Source organism: Myodes glareolus, chromosome 14, assembly GCF_982192425.1.
Source record: "Myodes glareolus chromosome 14, mMyoGla1.1, whole genome shotgun sequence".
Classification (NCBI taxonomy): domain Eukaryota; kingdom Metazoa; phylum Chordata; class Mammalia; order Rodentia; family Cricetidae; genus Myodes; species Myodes glareolus.
The window spans coordinates 24,615,344-24,632,307 of record NC_142039.1 but is presented as its reverse complement, the minus strand read 5'-3'; the positions used below and the strand labels follow the sequence as shown (position 1 = coordinate 24,632,307).

The following is a 16,964-nucleotide window of genomic DNA, read 5'->3' as shown; positions in this document are numbered from 1 at the left end:
AATGAAGGCAACACTATATTAAACTAAGCTGTAATGCAATTACAGAAACTATTTAAAGAAAGGAGAACATTTCTGGATATACATGAAATAAAACTGTAAGTGTGCCTATGAGTAACACAAGCCTATCAGACATAGCATTAATAACATTCGACTATTAAAAACACATTTTCTTACAAATAGATACTTCCAAATTCATTTGCATAAAATATTTTAGGTTCAAAAACTTTTAGGAAAAACTTTTCTTACAAATCTAAAGTATGGCTTAACTTTGGAGATTTTACAAGATATAAATAAAAGAAGTGGTCATTAAGAGATATGGAAAAGGTGTACAATTTCCCATATCCATAAACTGTCTGCCATGAGCATTTGCAAAAATCAAACTAATAAACAGATTTGATATAAATATAGCAACAGAAAAAGGGAAAAAGCAAATTGTTATCTTAGTTTGCTGATCCTAGTCATAAAGTAAAATTGGTGAATTCTGCCAAATTATTAATAAGCAAAATAAGGGTTACAAAATGCTAGCACTATGATATGGCAAATCCTCAACTTTTGTAACTATTTTAATAATGCTGATCTTTTCAGAACAGTTATTTACCTTCCCCCTTTGCTTTTCTGGCTCCTTCCAACTGTTTCAGCTTGTGGTGTTAGGCTTACCGCCAACTCAGTCACACCTACGATCTCCCAGGAGATGCTCCTCTGCTTATTCCTTCAGGAATTACGTTGTAGGAATATCCATCATTTTATTTCAATTGTAATTACATTTTGCCCTTCCCTTTCCTTCCTCAAAACCCATGCAGATTGTTCTTGATCTCTTTCAAGTTCATGGCCTCCTTTAGTATTAATTGCTATTACAGTTATGGGGGAGCTTCATGAGCATGCCTAGTTTGTTTCACAGTTCATGGCTTCCTTTATTATTTTTATTACAACTATGTGGAAGACTCATGGGCTGCCTGGTTTGTTACTTGGATTATGGCATCCAAACTCCAATTCTAATGTGTGAGCAACAAGCATTAAGAATCTCTGAGCATTCTCTTGGGTATAGCAAAACATTCTTATAAGGAAAATCTCTGGGCAGATCAGCCTATTCTCCTTTCCCCTTGATAATGTTTTCTATGTGGAGAATCTTTAAGTCAGACAGTGCAATCATTGTTTCCATTCACCAGTGCTGCCTTTCTTGAAATCTAAGACTAGTAGTCATTCCCAACTCATAGCTTATTTCTATCTCAAGTAAGATCTAATTTAATTTTGCCCTAATTTTATTCTGTGCAACTTTTCCATTGCAGGCCATACAGTTTTCCCATGTGAGCTATCTTAGTCTCATTTTTCAAACACACTCACTTTTAGCTACGGGGGATGGCTAGCCACTTGGTACACAGCAGTGTATCTTACAGTAAACAAGTCACCAAGACAACAACTACAAATGCCACAGAAGACAACACTTGAGAATTAAGCATTACAGTTAAGATTACGTACTTATTAAAGATTTAGTAGCGGAATGCTGTCACATCACCCACATATACTTTGAGTGGTATGATATACAAACACAATTGTCCAAGAGGCCACAAGAAGTAAAAAGTGGGATGTCAAAAATATTCCAGAAAGAGATTTTTCTAATACCGTAAGATACATCTTGGGGGAAATCATATACACATCATATTTTACGCTGTTGGGAACATGGGAATGACTTTCTCATTCTGTTTTTCAACACTGGAAAAATTAGGTAAAACTAACAAGTAAAGGAGGTGGGGGAAATAAGCATTTACATACTTCAGGAAGAAGCAAAATTCCCCTTGTTCACAGGTAATATTTTTAAATTTAAAATAGTTTTAAAACAAAGTATCAAACCAACACACAATCACAGGAAGTTATTATATACCCAAACCGATTATTTTCCAGCTTACTAAGAACGAAAATCAGCCTAAAGCATCTGATGTCAGGAAGTAAACCTGTACCCCAGTCTGCTTCCTCAAAATAGCCTGCATTAGTCCTGAACTTTATTCAGGTTGCTAGGAGACAGGACTCCCAACATTCCTGAGGCTTTATGAGAGGTGAACAGCACAACCAAACCCAGTAGCTCACTGCACTGAAAGACGGACGTGCTACCAGCCAACCAGAGAACCTCGCGACCTCCGCCAGCCAATTAGAGCGCCAGAACGCCCGCCCTCACGTCATTACCCTGCAGACTGTCTAACTTATGAGCGCCTGCGGCCGCCACCTGCCCCTCCAAAGCTGGTTGCCGGTTGAGCCAGAGAGCCAAGGGGTACCATGGAAAGCATCCCTATAGTGGGCTTGGGCACCTGGAAGGTAAGGATACTCTTTCTTCTGTGGTCGGGCTAATTAAGGGGGCTCGATCCTGATGAATACTTGCTGAGGAGCGGTCTTGGGCACGGGGTGACTCCTTCCACCCCTGGGCTCTGATCAAGGTCCTGCCTGGAGAGATAGAGGAGAGGTCAGACTCTCCCTTGTGAAATAATTGTTACAAGGTCCTAAAACACCTGCTCCCTGTCAGTTTGAAAAGCAGTCAGGATAAACTATATAAAGCATAGAGATCTTGAACCCGACCTCCTGCAAGATAGTCAAGGACCCCTCCTCCCCCAGTCTCAAAAGACTCATTTATGCAATATAGCTCTAATCCTCTTTGCACACCAAAACCAAATGTGCAGGAAGCGACCACCAGGAAGCATTCTACTTTGCATGCTATAACCAAATAAAAATAAACGATTGCACTAATGCCTGCTTCTGGCTTCCACTTAATGAAGGTCGAGGTTATTTGCTAGTGATTGGACAGCTTGCGTTGTCCATTTTATGTTGGAAAAACACTTTTTAAATAGAGAACGAACATGAATTTGGGTGGGTAGAGGGGTGAGGAAGGTCTGCGAAGAGGAAAACATAGTAAAGATACTTTGTATGAAAAACTGAATAAAAATTCTGTTTAGATAAGCTTTTTTAAAATAAACGTTTCTCTGGAAATTTTTGTAAAAGTGTGGGACTTTTAGGCAGTTTTATGGTTTGAGTACTCTTTGGTACATTAGAGTGAAGGTTGACATGGAAGAAACATGAAATTATTGAGATAAAGGCTTAAGAAAATCAACAGGTGTCTTCAAAGTTGGTCTCTTTCAGATTCTTCAGATACCTGCTTTCTGTTGTCCTTGCCTATCATGTTTTCACTTGCTAGCTCATTGACAGCATTCTTCTTTTCATTTTCTACAACTGAAGAGGGATACTTCAGTTATTACTTTTGAACTTCTCTGAATCTGTGATTTGTTTTATGAAAGCAATTACACTGGTGTGTTTTAGTAGCATTAATAGCTATAACTAAAGTAAAAAAAATAGGAAAAACACATTGCCTTCTGAACACAATGAAAAATTTAATTCTGTTCAAGATACTGGGGTATGAATTTTGAAAACTATGGAAGGCACTCCAAAGCCATATCTCTATGTGACATGTACTGGTGGTCTTAAATAATGTAACTATATGCTAGATGTGTATGCTGCTTTGAATAATTATTATACTTGAATAATAAATAAAATATATTATAATTCTTATTTAATTTAATTAGTAAGTAAACTCTAAAACAAAGCAAGGAAGAGCTCAAACTCAAGACTACCTTGGGCTACACTTCTCAGATCTAATGGGAATGTGTCCTGTATCATTAAACTCCTGTATATGTCGTATAAGTATCTGATGGATCACTTTAATGAGAATAAACACTTGGTTTGCCTTTACAGTTGACTGAAGATTCCTGAGTGTTAGATCTCAGACCACTTCATGTACTGTCTATTGTTACTCATTCAGCAATCACTTGGGAGCATAACACACAGCTCGGTCCTCTGCTGGAGCTGGAAAATGTCTGTGGTCTTTTCCCAAGTGAGTAAGGGGGACAGTCAGACTTCTAATCACATTCTGACTCTGACATTCCCCAACTTTAGGTTTGGCTGATAATAGTACTGTTATTAATGACTTGGGTGTTCATGTATTATTTGGTTCTGCTTCCCAGGTGACAACAGAGACACTAAGTTGTTTGTCCCTGGTGACAGAAAGGATACTTGTGTTTGATTCTGTTGCAGGCCTCTCCAGGAGTAGTGGCTGAGGCAGTGAAGGTGGCTATCGACTTTGGGTACCGGCATTTCGACTGTGCTTACTTCTACCACAATGAGAGTGAGATTGGAATGGGAATCAATTCCAAGATCAAGGAGGGTGTGGTGAAAAGAGAGGATCTGTTTGTTGTCAGTAAGGTAAGTTTTCTCAGTGGGAAGGACAGCATGGTCTCCGCCACTGCAATGAGGGAAACTGAGAAAACTGGAATAATCTAGCCTAGAATTTTTCTTATGGGAATTGGCGTCTTTGGTTTTCAGTTGATTCCGAATTAACAAGGGCTTCTACAGCTTCATGAACCTGCGAGTTTACTTCAGATGTACATTTGCTTAAAATAGCCTAAGGGTTTTTTTTTCCTTTTTTTTAAATTCAGCTGTTCAAATGGTTATGAAAAGATACCACCAATCAATAGTACGTTCATGCGCACAAAGCTTGGTTGAGTGATGACACCTCTGTGCCTGTGAAGAGCAGGATAAAGCTCTAGCCCTTGTGAACTCTGTCTATAGATCCATGCCTAAACTTGGAATTACCCGCTAGTGACAGTCAATGTGCACATGACAAAGTTCACACTGAGAAATTGATGCTATCGTGATTAGCTCTATAAGCAGGAAGTTAATCATAAAGTTAACATGAGCTGTGCATGAGCACAGCAGAGGGAGTCTGGAGAAATGGGCAGGGTTCAAATCATAGAAGTTCTAGCACATCAGAAGCTCGGACAGTTTCCTGAAACCCAGCGGGTTCCAAGCAGCTTCAGCAAGCACTGTTTCTAAGTCAGGCGGCTGGGTTTTCATACAAACCAGACACGTTCATATGACATGATGGTAGCTGACGGGAGGAATGTGCACTTTAAACAGGTTGTACACACAGTGCCGGAGATGATTAATTCTGTGCTGGCAACATGAGAAGGACGAATGGATATGAAAGAGAGTAGGAAAATAAGCCCTGTAGAACACAAGGGTTTAACCAAGACTTAAAAGCTGATTTTTGTGGGGGAGGGGCAGGTGTGGTGGTACACACCCTTCATCCTAGCAGAGGAAGGCAGAGCGCTATAAGTTTGAGGCTAGCCTGGTCCACATAGTTGAGTTCCAACGCAGCCAGAGCTCCATGAGATGCTGTCTCAAGGAGGGGACAAGAAGCTGCTCTTTAAAATTATTTTAAACCATGATCCCGATGTTAATATCAGTCAATAGTCACGTGTTTAAGGTCCAGTTATCATTCAGGAGCTCGGCCCAGATTGTTAGATAGCACAGGGTCAGGGTTCCAATGTCAGCATTTTTAAACTAAGAATTTGAATTTATTGAACTCATGAAGAGGTTAAGGAGGTTAATACCCAGCTCTAATATTCTACCCAATTCCCTTAAGACAAGGTCTTGTTAGTCCAATAGATATGAGTAGAAAGATCAAATTGTGGTCAGATTAATTTCCAAAAGCCTTTTTTATTTGTGCGCATGAGCCGTCCCTATAGGTGGGGTTGGAACGATGAGCACTGGACATGAGTAAGGAAGGTAAGGGTTTTCTATTTCAGGAGGAGGGGTTTTCCACATAGGAGATTTCGCAGGCAAAGTGGTACAGAAGCAGAAAATAAGCACAACAAGTTGGTCATAACAACCTCCTGAATCAAAGACATGGTTGCAAGGTGGTCACAACAATTTCTAAACAAAAGTGTGCTTGCAAGGTGTTGATCATAACAGTCTCCTGAAAGAACGCACGGTTGCCACTTCCTGGAAGAGACAATATAGAACCATTAAGGTTACAGTTGGGGTATAGTCCAGCTGTTGCAAAACAGTTTTAATAATCAACATAAATGATCTAGTTCGTCTTTACTGTGAGATTGCTTTCAAACCCAAGATAGAGGCAGGCTGGTTTATCAGTTTCTCACTGAACATTCAGATAGACTAGCAGCCTCCCATTAAATGTCTTCCTGTGTTGCCTTTATGTAAGTGGAGACAGTACTTTAGTTTCCCGACCACCCAGACTCAAATAATCACATAGACACTATATTAATTACAACTGATCGGCCAATAGCTTATGCATATTTCTAGCTAGCTCTTTTATCTTAAATTAACCCATTTCTATTAGTCTGTAGATTGCCACGTGACCATGGCATTACCTCATTTTCTACATGCCTTGTTTCCTCAGTAGCTGGCTGGCATCTGCTTGACTCCACCTACTCTCTCTATATATTTCTGTTAGGATTTCCTGCCTGGCTTTATTCTGCTAAGCCGTTAGCCAAAACAGCTAATTCATGAACCAATAAAAGCAGCACATATACTAAAGGACATTCCACATCACCCTTAAGCTCCCCTGAGTTTGGAAGGCTTCCTGCTCTGGATAAGGATAATCCTTTTCTAAGGATAATGTCTCTGTAGTCCTGCAGAACTTCACATATTGTGTTGTCCCATGAAAGCTTGTGGGAAGCACCAACGAGTATACAACCTGCTGGTTTTAGATTGTGGCAATGTAACAACAGGCTCCATTCTTTTCTGTAGCTGTGGTGTACCTACCACGAGAAGTCTTTGGTGAAAACAGCATGCCTCAATACCCTGAAGGCCTTAAACTTGGATTACCTGGACCTCTACCTCATACACTGGCCCATGGGCTTCAAGGTACCACTCACTTTATGGCTAGATTCCTGCAAAGACCCAGACAAATGTCAGCATGGGAGAGAGCCTGGAAGCAAAACATTTTCTGTGTTTTATAATAGAAAAATGTATCTAAAATATGAGTTAAGCTGGAACTTCCAACATTTGAAATTATTAGAAATTATGTATATGATATATAATGATATTTATATATATATATATGATACTTGTCCTTTGACCTACAGGAAGGTATGATTGGTCACAAGAGACAGGTAGTCTGTAAGCCCTTGTTGCTGTTCAGCACAGTTACTAGGTTTTTACCTCTTAACATGTTTGCCTTTTCCTTCCATACCCTGCCTTTGTTTTCTCACTTGGTTGTCACTCATCTTGATGGGAAGTCTTTGAAGTGTGAAGATCTTAATAATATTGTTGAGAGAAAATTGAATATATTAGACATGAAGAAAGTCCCATTGTTTCCTGATTTTAAAAATCTGAATCAGTCAGGGATTCAAACTTTGAGCAAGTTTCGTGATGGGATTTTGCTGGCCTCACTTTCCCTTCATTCTTGGTCTCAAAGTGGTCACTGAGCCTAGAGAGGAAAAGTGGCACAGCGAAGCCAGTAGGATTTAGTGGCAGGGTTAAATCCTCTAGTGCAGACTCTGTACATCTGTGTTCCCTCCCTACATAGTCTTCTGGTGGAGGGTACCACAAGCCCCAATAAGCTCCTTTTCTTCTGGTTCTCACAGCCTAGAGAAAAAGACATACCTTTGGATTGCAATGGCATGGTTATACCCAGTAACACCAGCTTTCTGGACACATGGGAGGTAAGTTGAAGCATGCCATCTGGCTATGTTACCCCCACTCACACATACTTAGATGAAAATTGCACAAGATCTCAAGCTTCTATGTTCAAATACACCAGGTACTACTTCAAATATGTGGCTTGCAGTATATGATGGTTAAATATGGATTGTCAACTGGACATAATCTAGAATCAGTTAGGTCAATAATCAAACCCCTTGGCAATCTTTGAAGAGATTCCTAGGTTGAATTAAATGAGGCTCAAAGGAGTCACCCTAAATTTAGGCAGAATCATTTCTTGAACTGGCATCTTGGACTGAATAAAGAGAGGTTCTCGGGCACCAATGTGCACCCCTGTTCATTTCCTAACTGTGGATGCATTGTGACCAAGGCCCTCACACTCCTGTTACCACACTCTCCCACCTTGATAGATGACTGGCCACACCTTTAAACTAGAAGCCAAAAATACGCCCTTCCTTAGCTTGCCTTTTTGAGAGTCTTGTGCAAACAAGAAAAGTAGCTAATGCACACCATGAATTATGGATGAATACTTGAAAAGCTGAAGATACCAAATGAATTTCTCATTATTTTAACCTAATGTAGTGTAGAGAATAATACAGTTTTTCCCACAACTGTTTCTTATTTTTTTTAAATTAAAACATACCATTTTCCCCCAGGAAATACAGAATAATAAAAAGGAAGTTTTTAAAAATTCCTATTTCCATAAGCCTCTGGCAATCACTGGCATTGCAACCCTCTCCTAATTCCTGTAGGTTCTCTATTAATCATTACAGAAACATAATGTTGGTCACATTTAAAGCTCACATTGGGAAGGTAGGAAAAGGAAAAAGTTAGTGGCCAGGTGACGAAGGGTCAAGTCAGTGTCCCAGATCTCGAAGATAAATGCTGAACATTTGAATTGAAGTGGTAAGTAAGAAAATAAGGAAGGTGATGGACTTGAGAGTCTCATGAAGACAGTGAAGCTGACAAAGTCGGAACAGAGAACAGCAGGTCTCTACAACTGCTGCTGCCCAGCTTGAGCAACAGAACACCAGCACGTTTGAACAAGTTTAAGTATAAATTGGCAAAGCTTAGGGAAGAGTTTTAACTCAGAAGATCCAATATGGAGCCATTCCTGTGAGAATGATGGGTGAAGCCGTAGTGATATTTCAGTCCCTTAAAAAGACATACAAGAGGAACAGAAGAGACAGGGCAAGTCTCTGGGCTGGGAACTGACAGCCTCTCCTCTTGGAAAATTATAAACCTGGAAACTAACCAGAAAAAAAAGTGAACAATGTGTTTTTGGGGTTCCAGCCCTTTCTGTCACCTTGGGCTTCTGCTCATGAAAGATGTTGGTCATACACCAGGTGTTTAAACATGCATGGTGTTTATTGAGTGATTATTACAGAATCCTAATTCACTGCTCCCTGTCTTCATGGTCACTGGAGACTCACACCTGATTTTGCACTGTCCTGCAGCTTTTTCATGGGTCTTCTGAAAGCCTAGGTAGAAGGCTCATTCATCAGAGGTCAGCCCTGTTTCAGATCGCTTTGCCCTCAAATTACTTAAAATGTGTAATGGCGAGAGTGGGAAACAAGAGTGCTGACCCATCACTGCTCTCAGGGCAAATACATAGGCGGAAAGCAAAGAGAAGAAATGGAGTCAGCAGTGGAGGGGTCACTGGAGGTCACCTCGGAGCACAGGCCTAAGAAGATTGGAAATAATGCTGAATGCCTGCTGGGATCTAACTGAGGTCAAATGCTTTATGTCTGTCATTCCATGTAATGTTAAAACAGCCCTGGTGTGGCTACTATTGTCCACATGATCTTGTAGCATCAAGTAAAATACTTTTAAAACATTGGAGCACTATGGCAAGTGGCTAAGGGAGCTGGCTTGTCATGGGGCTAGACAAACCATGTAACATGTGTACTCAGCACATGTTTTTCTCTTTCAGGCCATGGAGGACCTGGTGATTGAGGGGCTGGTGAGGAAAGTTGGGGTGTCAAACTTTAACCATGAACAGCTTGAGACACTTTTGAATAAGCCTGGTTTGAGGTTCAAGCCAGTAACTAACCAGGTGAGCTGGTAGAGGGTCTGAAGTTTTGCACAGTGTTAATTCTCTTTCCCTCCATGTGGTGGTGGGTGAGAAAGGTAACAGGTTTGCCTGTGTTAGCGGTCAGAATGGAAATGAGGTGCCAGGCAGAGGCGACTCGCTGAACGGCCAGATGTTTTCCTTTATAGCTCGTGTGGTTAAGTGATGCCATGGGCGGGTGGAGTGTGACATGGATCTCACTTCTTGGCACGTGTTTGGAGGCAGATGATCAAGTGTGTTCAGAAGAGAAGGGTCCTCTCAGACCCTACACCCTCACTAGAGGGCAGCTCTTCTCTTCCACTCATCCAGCCCATGCGGAAGAGTAGTGGGTAGCACTGTCTCCACTCAGGCTTGCAAAGGGCAGAAAGGAATCTTCTCCCCACTCCGGCTGCCCTTCACATTTGGCTACAGCACTTACAGTACCCCAAGTCTCCCATTTTGTATGTTTACTGGCTATTATTTGTCATTGGGGTTTAATGACCATAAGAAGTTTTGTCTAAATTTCATTGTACGTAAAGCTCAAAACCTGAGCATTTGAAGTTTTTCAGTAATGATTTGTTGAATGCATGCGATTAGAGAATTACTTGTGACAAGTACATGCTGCAGGTAATAGCAACAGTCTTTCGAAGGAAACTTCCCTGAAGGTTGATCTTGCTGGCTGTGGCATGCATGATCTTGAAAGCCAAGGCACTGTTCGTAATTCTTTTCAGTGTCCTCCAAATGAGCATTAATTCTAAGTCTGTTTATAACCTGAAATGGGGGAGGTAGAAATCACTGCTCTTGGGGCTTGTGTTTGAAACTCAAGTCCTGGTGACAAAAGATAGCCAATAAGCAAACTAAGCGTGTGAGGCGTTGGGTAATGTGAACCATTGGAACCTTGAAGGGCAGGAGGGAGAAGGAGTGGATTCAGACTGCTCAGGCTTGTCCCTGCATGATGGAAGAAAGCGTCCCTGAGCAGGCGATGTAGGAACGTCTGCGTGGCATAGAGGCCTGAGAGTGTGGAATTGGAGCCATTTATAGCATCTGACATCTTGCAGATGCCAGAGACCAACCTCCTCATTTGTAGGTGGAGATACCCAGACCTTAAGGGACAGGCCTTATACCTAGTTAGTGACAGTGGGGACATCAAGTATGTCTTCTCTTTGGTGCTTTCCTGGTATGCCCCTTGTCTGGATTATTTTGGTGCACTATGGTTATGTTTGTAGATTGAATGCCACCCATATCTTGCTCAGAAGAATCTGATCGATTTTTGCCATAAGAGAAATGTGTCTGTGACTGCCTACTGTCCTCTTGGTGGCTCAAGGTAAGGGCATGTTAGAGACTGTGCTAATCTGAATGCTAACAGATGCTTGATGCCCCCCACCCTTGCTTCATTTGAGACTTGGAGGAGCTTCATTGAGAGGGTGTAGAGGGGCCTTCCTACACCTCTCAGGCCCCAGGGAGAATGTAGGTGGCTACTTCTCAGGCTGGAGAGATGCCTTGTTTGGGCTTCTCTGTGAGGGTAACCAGCTTTGAAAAGACAGACCCAGCCTGAAGCAAAACCCTTTTCTGATCGGCCCGGTAGGTCATCAGTCAGCTACTACCCTCTCTTTCAGGGCATGTCACAAAATTCAGAGTGTTTAGATAATGCTACAGTGATGTCTTCTTTCCCCAAACCTGGAGTTTGTACCTCTCCCTTACTGAGCTACATAAGCCAGAACTGTAGATCCATCACTTTTCCTTTTCCCTCTCCAATCCAATGCCAAGATCGATTGCATATTGTGCCCGGAGAACCTGGAATCTCTCTGCTGTCATCACCTCTACCTTAATGAAATGCAGATGGCTTAAGGTTCTTAACCTCTTAACTCCCTTGCAGATCCACCCATTCCTTTGGGTTGCTCACCTGCTAACTGAAGTGATCTCATTGGACACAGTCATGTCTGTTTCCTACTTTAACTTTGTTCTTCCTGAGCCTGTGTGGAGGAGCTGACCTGGCTTCATCCTCCTCTGGTCACGCCTTTCCCCAATCCTGTAAACTTTCAGCATATCAACCACAAAAAACTACTGATGGGTGCTTGGATAGAATTTTCTTTCTAGTCTTTGCAACTTTGTGTATACTGATTTATTTTCCCCTAAGAATCTGTAGTTTTCTCTTTCTTGAGTTTGCTTGCTCTTGTTTCTGTTGCCGTGCTCAGGTCGGGAGCACTGTGCCCACCAGGAAGTTTCTTTGAGCTTCTTGCTGTATTCGGTGCCTTGCTCTGTCACAGCCTCTCACCTTTATTCCCTTCCACTATCTAATGCACTAGGTTACTTGGCACTGTTTGTCACTGATGTCACCTGACTCCAGAGGCCGTCTCTTTTTATCTACTCCTACCCTCAAGCTGGATGCCAGGAACCTGTTAGGAAGCCAGGAAAGGCGGGACTTTCTTCAGTTTCCTTATCTCTGTGTTTTCTGTGTGAAATAGGGTGTGCATATATGGACTTGAGAGCAGCTTGGGAGTTCTTTGAAGTCTGGGGCATATTTTGCAGCTGAGCCTTGGTGTAGAAGAGTCTCTAATCGAGTGAGTTTATGGCAAGATAACACCCGCTCTGTCTGGTTCTTTCTGAATCCATTGAGAGCTGTGACTAGCTTTGTTCTTGAAACCTGTTAACTGCTTAATAAAAGACGATTTGCTGGGTTTGGTTCCCTAGCAGTGTGTAAACCAGATGTGGTAGTGCACACCTGTAACCCCAGCAGTTTGAAGAGGAGGCAGAAAGATCAGAAGTTCAAAGTCATTCTCATGCCATATAGCAAGCTGAAAGCCAGACATGACACCCTGTCTAAAATAAAAGAAAATGGTTCCTTTAGTCACTAAGACCCTTGCCTGGATAGACTTTTGATGGATATGTTTATAGTCTTAAACATATCTTGTAGTAAAAGTTTTTACAAGCGGAAAATAGTAAACCTCACCCAGGCCTGGTGACACCTGCTAGCAATTCAAGCACTCACGTGACAGAGACAAGAAGACTGAGTTTGAACTCAATGAAGTCTAAGTGAGTTATTCAAAAAATAAAAAGTAATATGTAAGTAAAATAAACAAACGGTAAACTTGTAATCTTAGAGAAAAGTCAATTTTGTAAGCATTTGTGTTGACTGTTCTCCTGACTCGACCCGCTTTGCTGTGTCTCTCAGCAAAGATGGGGTTGACTTGTTGGATGATGATGTCGTTCAGAAGATCGCAAAGAAGCATGCAAAGTCTCCTGCTCAGGTACGTGGAAAGAACTGTCATGTTCTGCGATCACACTTCATCACCTCTCCCCAGGTCCTGAGCCTTGTTAGTTCACCCTGATGAGTTGATTCACCAGCGCTTCCCAGTTTGAAGCTCTAAGTTGGTTGCTTCCATGTCCTCATCCAGGCAAGCCATATATCCTGCCTTCCTCAGCAGTAAACTGCATACCCTCCAGTGCCTCTTTCTCCACCCTACCAACTGCATGGACAACCAGTGTGAGAGAGAGCAGACATTAACCTCAGCCTTATCCTAATGTCCTGATCATTTGTAGAACCAGGCATATGCTGAGGGATTCTAATGAAGGTGTGAATGAGTCCTCTGTCCTTCTCTTTGGACTGATGGCATTCATTACAGATATATTGACAAAGCAGTTACATTTGATTTCTAAAGGCCTTTGAGATAACCAAGGCTCTTGAGCTCTTACTGTACAGTGAAATTGAGCTACTCTAATGCCTTGTTTCCATTTGTTTTATTTCTGTGTGAAACTTTCTTTCCTACAGATTTTGATCCGATTTCAGATCCAAAGGAACGTGATAGTGATTCCGAAATCTGCCACCCCAAGTCGGATCAGGGAGAATATCCAGGTGGGCATTTCCTGATTCTAGAGTGTTTCAGATCATGACTTAGAGAGCGGAGTGCTGGCTAACTTCCATAACAACCAACCAACCAGATCTCTGTGGCCATCACCGGACAGAGGTGTATTTGTCTATGACCTGTGTTGGTGGTTAGCCTTTCACAGAGTGAGTCAGGCCAGGCTCTTATTATGTTGTGTCCCCCACCAGCCCAAGCTGGCTATCTTCTCCGTTCAAGCCAGGATGGGGAAAGAAGTAAGAGGGGTTTTAGTGGAAGCATGTAACAGACCACATTTGGGAATGAGCACTTTCATCCCATTCAATAATTCTGCCACACTTACCCTTAACAGAAACTAGATATACCCAGAGTGTGCTCAGGAGGAAGGAATTCAGGTTGGTGATCACCAGTCTGAATCATATGGAGTATGTCCACTAGTCTCTTGAGGGCATCTGCTTTGGGTGTTATGTTTTTCATGAATCAGTGAAAATTGAAGGGCTAGACATCTTAATTAGTAATTTATGTACAAAACTCTGAGAATAGCTTCTTGGAAGATAGTTTTTTAAATCTTAACCAAGCAACGAAATTGTGAACTGATGCTGAGGAGAGAGAATAATGTCAGTGTAGTAGAGGCTCAAGAGAAAGTACCAGTTAGTTCTGGAAGAGCCAGGACTTGTGTACCTGAGTTTCACTAGAAGAAAACGGGTAGTAGACTGGGGGCCTGTCCTTTCAGTTGGTCGAAGGCTTTTAGTACAAGCACCTATGCTCTCATGACAGCTCAGAGTACCCCTGTTTAGTATCCATTCTAGTACTGTTTACTTCTCGCCGTGGTCACAATGACTCTAGCACGGAGGCTGGCTCTCTACAATTCCCATAGATACTGTGTGGCTGGTTTGGCCAAACCTGAGGATAGCAATCCTCTTGGGATGGCGGCTGGGGTCCAGCAGCTTCCCTTCTTAGGGCAGGGTGATGCTGTTGCATGTTCTTCTGCTCCTTTTCCTTGGATTCAGACCCTCAGCTGCAGTGAGTGTTAGTCACTGTGAGATACTGTTGTTGAGGAATTTGATCATAGCCCTCAAGTGTGTTAGAGGGTGAAGGGCAGAGAGGTAAGAATACTATTTGAATGAAGTTACTCAAAATGTTCTTGTGTGATTTGATGCTGGAGTCAATACCAACTGACTTCCTAGCTGATGGGGTGGAAGGAGCAATAGTTTTTTCCTTTTGCGAGAAGGAGGTAGATCAGTGAAGAAAATACTTTGCTTTTTTGAAACTCTTTCTCTTTGTTCCTCACCCCCATAAGATAAAAACAATGTATAGTTCATCTTACCAGGTTTGCTTAAATTTAACTGAGACTCAGCCTGTGCCCACCAAGCAGTGAAAATCAAAGTGCATTTTGGAAGGCTCAGCAGTCTTTTAGGGGAAGTTCTAAGTGTTTCATGAAGAATTTCTGTCCCATCTTAGTGTCTATTTTAGGGAACACATATGCCAATTAAATGGGGTTTAATCTGAATTCCCTACGATCATCTGATTTTGGTTCTAGGTATTTGATTTTGAATTAACAGAAAAAGATATGGAAGAACTCCTCAGCCTTGACAAGAACCTCCGGTTGACCACATTCGCACCGTAAGTCTTTCTCCTTTTCAAAAATAAAGGCAAACATGGTGACTGGTTCTTGAACAATCTGTACTGTTAATATTCAAGGTTAATTTAACCTTACTGTAACTTTTCCTTGTTAATTGCTGGGCCAGTGAATAAAGACAATGACTAATTTATACACTAGAGAGTTAGGAAAGCACAACTCTGTCACTTAAGATGTTTCCTTTAAAGATGCCTGTTCTCCATTTCTGTTGTAATTTTTGTTTCTGTCTTCCAGAACTAAAAATCACAAGGACTATCCTTTCCACATAGAGTACTGAAGACAGCATAACTCGCCCTCTTTTGTTCTCAGATCACCAAAGTTGGCAGCATGGATCCACCTCTGCAGAGGCTGTGTGGGCTCAGCCAGCAATGACAGCAACAGAGTTAGAAGCAAGGAATATCCTGCCTAGAGCCGAGGACCAGTTCTTGGAAAAACATAAAAATCTAGGGGTGAGAAAAGAAAGTACAATGTAGGCCATAGCTGTTACTGAGTTGTTAGGGATAGCCAAGTTCACAGAGCAGTGTAATTTATGGGGGTTAGTCCTTGTGGCTCCTATCCTATAAAATGAGATACTGATGGCTCATGAATTAAAATCTACAAGTCAGCTTCAATAGCAATCAACCTAAGGCCATTGTGTTTTTCCTTCATACTACTCTCTACCCCACCCCCTGAGCTTCCTAGATTACTTTCAAGCACACTCTACCTGCACTTCAGAAAAGGAAAACCACTAAGCTGAGACTCTATCTCAGACAATTTTGTTTTTCATATTCTTAATTAAAGATTCCTAAGTGTGGGTGTGGGTGGATGTGGATGTGTGTATACCTTTTCACATAGGTGTGGAGGTGAACAAACATATATGTGCATGCATATGGAGTGCTCACTTCTCTCATAGTCTAACTCCTAAAGAGAAGTGAAAGATTCTCCTTGGTCTGAGTCCAAAAGAGAGCTTTGTTGTTGTACAAAAGCATTTTCTTTCGATGTGAGTAAAAAAGTAAGCCTGAAAAGATCCATGTGTTTATTTTTTTTCTCTGCTCTTGACTGGATATGCTATAACTAGCTTGTTCAATTACTGCCTTGATTCCTCAATGATGTATTATAACCTGGAATTGTAAACTGACTGACCTGTCCCTGAGTTGCTTTGTGTCATTGAATTTTGTCTCAATAACAGAAATGAAACTAGAATGTGTGTTTTCATATTTCACCTAAATGCTGCAGTCATCATACTTTTCAGTAAAAAAATATGAGTGCTAAATTGTTCTGATAGAATTTCTGGGATAGGTTTTTATAAGATGCATTGTAGCAGTTCCATAACTGATCAATACCTAGCATTGTTTATATATTTCCATTTAAGAACTATCTTTTTGAATACACACTGGATCCATTGATGTTGAACTCAGCAAGTATAAATTCATGTTTATCTAACACGTTTGTCTTCTTTATAAAATAAATATGAGCCTCTTGGGTTTGGAACACTGTTCAACAAATACTGGCCAGTTTTAAACCATGAACTGACAATAAGAACCACAAAAATATAAAGCAGCACTAAGCAGACCATGTAAGAAGAACTCTAATTATAGCTGAGCTTGTTGATTTTAAATGTCACCATGCCATACCACAACCTAGAATCACCTGGGGAAGAGCCTCAATTGGGAGATTACCTATACCAGATTGGCCTGTGAGCATATCTGCAGGGGACTTTCTTGATTATTCATTGATGTAGGAAGACCCATTTCATGACTGATGTCACCGGTCCCTGGTAGTAGATGTGAGTTATATGACACAGGAGGAAACTGGATGGAATCTCGAAAGCAGCTGTCAGTGTAGCCGCTCTTTTAATCTGCAGCTAACTAGATGTTCTGTGAGTTCCAACATTGTCCTCATTACATGTCACAGCAACAGAAATGAAACTAGAATATAGCTGAAGAGCTGAAGC

General features: G+C 41.5%; 1 protein-coding gene across 1 annotated transcript; it reads left to right on the top strand.

Annotated features, from left to right (window-relative positions):
• The first annotated feature begins 2,149 nt into the window (after window positions 1-2,149).
• On the top strand, window positions 2,150-16,453 carry LOC125417137 (1,5-anhydro-D-fructose reductase). The gene is made up of 10 exons (XM_087896426.1): window positions 2,150-2,307; window positions 4,072-4,239; window positions 6,589-6,705; window positions 7,428-7,505; window positions 9,437-9,559; window positions 10,780-10,877; window positions 12,726-12,801; window positions 13,323-13,406; window positions 14,933-15,015; window positions 15,266-16,453. The coding sequence occupies exons 1-10, from the start codon at window positions 2,269-2,271 to the stop codon at window positions 15,306-15,308; spliced, it is 909 nt and encodes a 302-aa protein (XP_087752552.1). The 5' UTR covers window positions 2,150-2,268; the 3' UTR covers window positions 15,309-16,453.
• Window positions 16,454-16,964: the final 511 nt, after the last annotated feature.